General features: G+C 44.1%; 1 protein-coding gene across 1 annotated transcript; it reads left to right on the forward strand.

Annotated features, from left to right (window-relative positions):
* The first annotated feature begins 404 nt into the window (after positions 1–404).
* LOC124974883 (sulfotransferase 2A1-like) lies at positions 405–8,290 on the forward strand. Its single transcript, XM_047537849.1, has 6 exons — positions 405–584; positions 1,637–1,845; positions 3,342–3,468; positions 4,333–4,427; positions 6,136–6,313; positions 8,178–8,290. The coding sequence occupies exons 1-6, from the start codon at positions 449–451 to the stop codon at positions 8,288–8,290; spliced, it is 858 nt and encodes a 285-aa protein (XP_047393805.1). The 5' UTR covers positions 405–448.
* Positions 8,291–8,578: the final 288 nt, after the last annotated feature.

Raw genomic sequence — 8,578 nt, forward strand, 5'->3', positions numbered from 1 at the left:
TACCCATCTAAGGCAGGTTCATGTCCTTCAGCCTCAAAGAGTCCCCAGTTCACAGTTCTTCATTTTTCCCTCCACTCTATTATTGCTATAGTGTATCTAAAGTTTTCCTGCAAAAATTCTAGTCTGAAAACTCTTCAAAATGCAAACAAAGAGAAAGGTTCCAGGGATTCCTCAGTGGCATTATTTTGCAACACCTGCTGTGGGGTTCTGCCAAAGAAATCATGCTCAGATCATCACTGTCACATTCTCAGAGTCCAAAATTGCTCAATACGATGAAACTTTGGATCACCAATCACAATTTATTTTTATCAAGCAGTGAATGTGGCAATAAGTAAAAGTTAATGATTCTTTCAACTTTCCTTTAAAATCTGGGCTCCCATTATCTCCCACAACTTCCAATGGTGGCTGCAGCTGGACCCACAACACCACACACACACAACTCCTCATCATGGCAGATGACTACATGTGGTTTGAAGGGTTACCTTTCCCTGTTTTTGGTTTCAGCTCTGAAGTTATGAAAGAAGCATGTTCTACGTTTGTGATAAAGGATGAAGATACAGTAATGGTGGCTTATCCTAAGTCAGGTAAGGAAAGAGGACAGGAATTACCCATGAGAAAGGTGAGGTCTGCATTCCTCACTCACTCAACAGATGGATGGAATGTGCTCTAGATGGCAACGAGCCCTGGTTTGGGAGGACGGGACTTCCACTCAGACAAGTGCAGTGTGACTTGAGTGCTCAGCAGGGATCATCTGAGGATTTGGAGGAAGATGTAGGAGTGCATTATGAGCAGGTTCAGGTGTTTGTGTGGTGGCATGGGAGAAGGGGTGGTGAGGATGACCAGTGAAGACCTATTAGCAAAAGAGCAGCTCAAGAGAAGTGGAAAGGCTGAAAGGGCGGACATTGGGGAAGAGGAATATTGTAGAGTAGGAGAGTCAGCATGGACAATGGCTGGAATCAGAAATGAGGCAGGAAAATGCAAGGGCCTGAAAGGACATGCATCCTGCACCTGTGGGAGTGAGCCTGGGGGCAGGAGCAGTGCAAACTGAGTGAGGATTGAGAACAAGGCATTGGCAGGGCAGGGCAGGGTGCTGGAAGTCAAGGAGAGTGGGGACTCATAAAAGGATCTCAGCAAAGAGCCAAGAGGTGGAAGCAACCTCAAATCCATTGACAGGTGAATGCATAAACAAGATGTGTCACATTGATACAATGGAATACGATCAGCCTTAACAAGGAAAAATATTCAGACACTTTCTACAATATGGATCAATCCTGAGGGCACCATGCTCAATGTGATATTTTGGAGAAAAGGGGCAAATATGATAGGGTTCCGTTGGTGCAAAATACCTAGAGTAGTTTAGTTCATAGAAACAGAGAACTACATGGTGGATCCAGGCACTGAAAGATGCAATAAGTAGGGAAATGTTGTTAATAAGCAGAGAGTTTCAGTGGTTCAAGATGAACAGGTTCTGGAAATTGGCTGAGCAACCAAAGGAATGTGATTACCGCTACTTAGCACTACCCACGTGCATGCTTGGAATGGGTACATGGTTATGTTTATGTTATGTATTTTATCATGAATTTTGTTCCCAAGTCAGGTGGAAATGAGTGACCATCACTTTTCCTTCCTTATCTAGGCACCAACTGGTTGATGGAAATTCTCTGCCTGATTCACTCCAAAGGGGATACCAAGTGGATTCAGTCTGTGCCCATCTGGGATCGCTCACCCTGCTTAGAGACAGATGTGGGTTACAAATGTCTAAATGAGAGTGAGGGCCCACGGCTCCTGATGTCTCACCTTCCCATCCATCTCTTCCCCAAGTCTTTATTCACTTCCAAGGCCAAGGTCAGTGCCTAATATTTCCTCAATGCTTTTTGAACTCCCATGTGCCTATGTAACCCCTGTAGATCTTGCTGAGGTGTCTGCTCATGGGTTAGGTTGGGAGACACCTGAGGTTCTCAGACATGGAGACGGATGAGAACATAGGTCACACCCTACCGGAGCAGGAGGATTTGGACCATGGCACACATTAGCCAGCCTGAATTCAGGGGTGGTGGCACCGGCTAATGCCGGGATCCTAGAAAACAGTATTTTTTGTGAATCCAGATTTTATAACTGCATATACACATAGAGTATCCCTACTTTTCAGTTCTTGAAGATGTTAGGCAACATTAATTCAAGAAGACCTCCTGCCAGGGAGGTGGTTTCACCCAAGTCAGCATTGCCCGTGTGGGGAGGAGACCATACATATATTCATACCTGCATAAATCCTGGAACTGCTCAGGAGCCTGGCTCTGTATTCTACCCACTGCAGCCCACTGCATGTTAATGTGCTTTGTGATCAGCAGCCACTTCAGCCTCCCCGTGACTGAGAGATCATCAGCACGGACCTGGATATCCATGATCTAAGGGGCCACAGACTATTTTTAGATACATACTTTGTTAAGGTGTCTATTGACTTCTGAATTTTTTAATGTTTCTCTTTAAAAAACACCAAGAAACCCAGATTAATAATCTCCTTTTGTGCAAATTCCATAAATTTGCTCACAGTGATGCTGAGGCAATAGAACCTTTTCCATGTCTCCTTTTGGGTTCATTAACCTCTGCCTGATTAAACTGAGGCCTAAGGAGACATAAGACCTCTAATAATAATACTAGTAGGGTTGGTGCAAACACAGCATCAAATTCTGATGTTCATGTACCCAGTCTGTGTGTGTGTATGTGTGTGTTCAGTTAAGTAAAATACCAGTGTGTTAACATGTACATATGTACACAGGAGGGCAGCTATCATGCAGAGAGGACTTAGAACATTTCTATAGTTCAGAAAAATTCCCCATGCCCCCTCTACCAATCAGTGCCCACCAACTGAGGGAAACACACCCAGGAATATATTTAGAGATTAGCTTCCTTATTCTTGAATTTTCCATAAATGCATTCATGCTGCATGTATGTAATATCTGTGAGATTCCTCAGTGGTCCTTAGTGTGTGAACGACTGTATGTTTTTACGTACCTGAATAATTCATTAATTAGTGGTCATTTTGGGAAGACACACGAACACCTCAACACTTACCATTTAATACTTTCCAACACCTTCCTATGTTCAGTAGAATAATATACCAGATAGAAGAGACAAAGTATTCTTCTTACTTTCCTAGCATGTGAATATTAAATAGGAACCTTAAAATGTCCATTTGATTAATGAATGCTATAACCTATTCTTTAATGGAACCCACTGATGCTTACTAGGAATTCAGAAAGAACTGCCTGGGTAAAGATCAAGATCAGGTGGAAATAACTGATTGAGACTGATTTTTCATTTTCCTTTTTCCTTACATTAAGGTGCTGTATATCATGAGAAACCCCAAAGATGTTCTTGTGTCAGGTTACTATTTTTGGAGTATGACAAAACTTTCTAAGAAAATCGAATCACTGGAACAATACTTTAAATGGTTTATCCAAGGAAACGGTGAGTGTTCCGTGACATAAAGATCTGCTTCCTCAACTGTACTGGTGTTTCTCCTCACTTCCTGGTATCCCTTTTGTGTTATTTTTCTGCATACTTTCCCCTATGAGAGAAAAGAGACAACCCTTGATTTTGTAAAACTGCCTTGCGTCAATTAGCATGTTGTTCTCCAGTTCCATCCTTTCTCCTGCAAGTGACACAACTGAGTTCTTCCTTATGACTGAGTGAAACCCACCATGTGTATGTAGCACGTTTTCTGTACCCATTCATCAGTCAGTGGACACCTAGGCTGGCTCCATACCTGATGTGATTGAACTGCTATCAACATGGCTATGCATGTATTACTATAGAATGCTGACTCTAATTCTTTTGGATAAACACCAAGGAGTCTATAACTGGATACTATGGTGGTTCCATTGTAATCTATTGAGGAAACTCCATACTGATATCCATGGTGGTTGTACTAATTTCCAATCCCAATAGTGTATAAGTCCATTTATGCATTTGCACATGTTGAACTATACTCTCATCTCTGGAATAAAATCAACATATTATGATGTATAAGCTTACTCTTGAATAGGATTTGCTAATATTTTAGTAATGTTTTCTGTGTTTCTCTTCACAAACACAGTGTGTTGTGTTCTGTTGTTTTGTGATTGATATGTCTTTTATCTGGTTTGGGTATCAGGATGATAGTGTCTTTGCAGATTGAATTGCAGAATAGTCCCCCTCTCAGTTTCATTAGGTAGTTTGAGGAGCATTTATAAATTATGCCTGAATCAAGTGGTCAGGGTTCAAAAAATGACAGGGACCGCCCAGCCCCTGTTTTGTTAGCGCGTAACCTGCACTTCTGTGCCTGCCCTGCAGTGCCCTATGGATCATGGTTTGAGCACATACGTGGCTGGATGTCCATGAGAGACAGGAAGAACTTCCTGCTGCTGAGTTATGAAGAGCTGCAGAAGGTGAGCAGGCTCTCATAGTCAGCGCCCACTGCTCCCCACTATCCTTCTCCCCTCAGATGGTCCTGGTGCTCAGTCTCCACTCCACCTTCCCTGTCAGTGCACATCCTCTCAGAGGTCACTGAGAGTAGATGAAGCAGGCCTGGCTCTCCGTTGCCCTGATGCTGCTGGAACCTCCCCAAGCTCCATGCTCTTTCTCCATGCCTCTTCCTGGGTTTCACCTGTCAACATCTAAAGGGCCCTTCCACACACCAAGGCAGGGTGCCAGGGCTTATGCTCACACCTGTGGCTGTCAAGGTTTTCCATGCAGAACCCAGGATGCTGACAGGAGCCAAGTCTTCCCAAGGGACTGGCAGAAAACACTAACCCCAGGATGTGTCCCTCTCTCTGGCTTCTCCCTTTGACTGACTAGGTGACAAGAAGTTGAGAAGTCACTCTGTGTGACTCTTCTGAGAGGTCAGGGGCTGGAGTGACAGGAAAGGCCTGTAGGTGGTGCTCAGCACTGGTGGGCTGAGTCCGTGTAGAGCTGGGTCACAGGAAGACATCTAATGGTCTGAGCACAGGAGGGTGACTGTGGTGACAGTCAGTGTGCTTCTCCAAATAGCAAATGAGGTCAGTCGCTTGTTTGCAGGTAAATAACGGACGTACGTCTGAGTGTTTAGATAAGCCACGTACACCGACTGTATCATTGTACGTTGAATATGAACTTATTCTAAATTTTTCCTCTGTTGGAGCAGGACAGTGCCACACTGAACCGCCCAAAGCTGCCTGGTTCTCTGAGTAACATTCATAAGTCCAGACATAAGTGAAAGCTATAAAATTTTAGAATTTTTTTTCAGAATTGTTAAACAATATAATAAAAACTAGAGAGTGAACAGCACTTTTCAGAACGCTTGCCTGGTAGTGCTGTCGTGGGGAACATACAGGATGCCATAGGCACAGGCATCAGCTTCCCCTGGAGAAAGGTCTCTGGTCTCCTTACTGCAGCTACTTCGTGTTCTTCCCTGTTCTCAGCATGAAGTCAGTTCTCACCAAGGAGCCTTGGATCCACGTTCACCTACCTCAATCAGCAGCTCCCACCCTTCCGTGTAATTCTCCCATCAATTCAGAGAACACATTTTTAAATTATTGCCACACTAGTGTGTCTTCTTCTGATATAGTCACTGGGGCTCAGGGAAAAACCTAATAATGAAGCACTACCATCCTAACGGGAAGGGCGTGGAGCCCGAGCACATTCTTTCTTCTTATAAAGACCTGTGTTCTTCACATGATCTCCCAGTGATGTCCCAGGGATATCCATGATCCTGGGACTCGAGTACAGGAAGACATTCCACACCCATGTATTATTCAAGTGCTGGATATGGACAGGGTGTCACGTGGAGAAAGGAGGAGTCTTTGGGATCTTTGTCTCCAGGCCTTAGTTTGCACTCTGATGAGTCTCATTAGAAATCCCAACACCTGCCTCTGTGGTGACCTAAACTCACCCCACTGGGAACCCGTCCTTACCTTGACATCACACACCCTTCATGCACCTCTTCCTCTCCACTTTCTCTTTCTCTCTCCTTGTGGAATCCATCTCAGCCTTTTCCCATTTGGATAAATCTTCTTCTCCTCTTTCTCTCCCACATGTCTCCTAACACTTCCATTCCAATCTTCCCATGTCTGCTGTCTTTCCCTTTCACAGCCTCACTCTTGATTGTTCACACTTTAGGACCCAAGAAGCACCATAGAGAAGATCTGTCAATTCCTGGGAAAGAAGCTCAATCCAGAAGAACTGGATTCAGTCCTCAAGAATAGCTCCTTCCACATCATGAAACAAAACAAGATGTCCAATTTTAAAATATTGCCTGAAACTTTAATTAGTAAGCATTTCTCATTGACAAGGAAAGGTAAATGTTCCAATTTCAGAATGCATGAGATTACTTAGAGGGTACTCTTGTCTTTACCACCAGACAGTAAGAGTGAAGGTGTTTGAACATATCAACTTTAATCATTCATGGCCCTGGGGCCGCTAGTGTTCCCTTATGAAAAAAATGTTTCCATGGCAGTGGTGCTGGGTGCAGGTACCTGGGGAAAATTGATTCAGTGCTGGAGAGGAGGAGGGTGGTTCTGGAGATGGTGGTGTCTGGGCTACTCCACTGGTGACTTCCCAGGAATTGCACTAAAGAAAGTGATACCCAAAGAAAGAGCAAACTGAAGAAGGTAGAGAGGAGGTCATTTGCTAGGAGACATTGTAAGGCCTCCTTCCTATGAGGAAAGATGAATCACATCAACACCCTTGGATTCAGGCCTATTGAAAATGTCTAGTGCAAGTGATGGCAGAACCTGTTTTTCCAAAATTCCTCCAGTTCACATGTATCTGGAATGGTGAACCACGGCATAAATCTACCAAATGCTTCAAAAGATACTCAAGAGGTCAGGATTCCTGACACAGAGTACCTGGGGTACAGAGGGATAAGACAGAGAATTGGGCTGAGGATATTGCTCAGTGTGATGGCACAGCCCAGCAGAAGAATCAATGAAAATTGTCTGATAATGAAGATAACAATGAAAATGGGAGGAAGAATGAGTGTTTATAGCATAGCAACCACATGTTAGAAATTCTGCTACTTTATATTCACATGTGTGTCGTGTTTACAAGCACAGAATTCATTAATTTACATATTGTTACATATTATATTAATGTTAGGTTGGACCACTATGTGAAAATTAATGTACATGATACAGAAAATAGTAGTGTAATCACATAGTAAAGGGTTTGACTTATGTCCATAACCTTAGCTTCCATTCCACCCCTCCACTCTCTTAATGTTAACCCCTCCAGGGCTTCCTAAATCCTTGTGTGAAACAGGGTATGATGCTCACATTTACTCATTCATCCTCAACACCCTCAACAGTATTTATTGAGTGTATACCATGTGATTCTTGGAAAAACCAAGTCATAGGCAAATTATGGAAAAAGTGTTGACTTGCTAATATGATAGAAATGCCATTTTCACATTATACCAGTAAAAGTCTAGAACATGTTATGTTTGATCACTGCTGGGAAGTGAACAAGGATGGAGGGGCACATTTCTGAACTGGGGGCCTCACTGAGTAACTGCTTTGCAGTAAAGGTTCGAATAAGGCAAAAGGACAGGAAGTGAATACGTCCAGCATGACAGCACTCTGGAGTTAGGTCATGACAGGAGAAGAGCCCCCAGAGGGGGAGCCTGGCATGTTTGAAGCTGGGTAGCCGCAGGGGTGGGTCTGAAACAACAAGGACACTATACCTAGAGCCACAAGTGCCAAGGAATTTAGCTGAAAGGACCTGGAATCGTGGGAAACTGAGCCAGAAGTGACTGGAGAGACTGGACTTGGCAATGGATCAGCAATGGCCTCATGTGCAGAATGACTTCTAAGAGAGAATGGCCAAGAGCAGAGATTACTTGTCATCTGCTCTGATCACCCAGGTCAGAAACTCTGTTAGCTTGGGCCAAAGGGCTAGAAACAGAAGTGGTCAGAGGTAGTTATATTCCAGGTTCTGATTGTATAGCCAGCAGTGAGGCTTATGGAATCTGCACAGGAAGATTTGGGAGAGGGGAAGTCAGGACACACTTTCCAGGCAGGTAGAAGTGTCAATGGGTGTGGTGGCCGGGCAGCAGGAGGGCTCACCATGACCAGTCAGCATTGTGCAGCCTTCAGAGAGCAAGGAGGACATCCCAGTCTTCAACCTGTCACGAGATCTGATGTGACTCTCCTTCATGTTTCCAGGCATCTGTGGGGACTGGAAGAATCACTTCACAGTGGCCCAAGCTGAAGCCTTTCATAAAGTATACCAAGAGAAGATGGCAGATTTTCCCAAAGACCTGTTCCCATGGGAATAATGTCCAAGAGACTCTGGATCTTCTATGGATGCTGATAATTGTTGTCCTGTCCTGGGATGAGTACAGAACTGGGGAGTTCTAGAATAAAACCCATTTCTACAGGAAAAGGGAGGGAAGGACAGGATGGCATCAAGAACCAATGAAATATAAACTAATAGAGGAGCAAAAGGAAATCTAGCTGAGTAGAGAAGGACAATGGGAGAGGGAGGAGGCCCAGCAGGGAGGGGGGAGTGAGACCTGAAATGCCTTTCCCTGCAGGGTTGAGTGTTTCTGGATCTACTCAACTAC

The sequence above is a fragment of the Sciurus carolinensis genome, unplaced genomic scaffold (assembly GCF_902686445.1).
Source record: "Sciurus carolinensis unplaced genomic scaffold, mSciCar1.2, whole genome shotgun sequence".
In the NCBI taxonomy this organism is placed as follows: domain Eukaryota; kingdom Metazoa; phylum Chordata; class Mammalia; order Rodentia; family Sciuridae; genus Sciurus; species Sciurus carolinensis.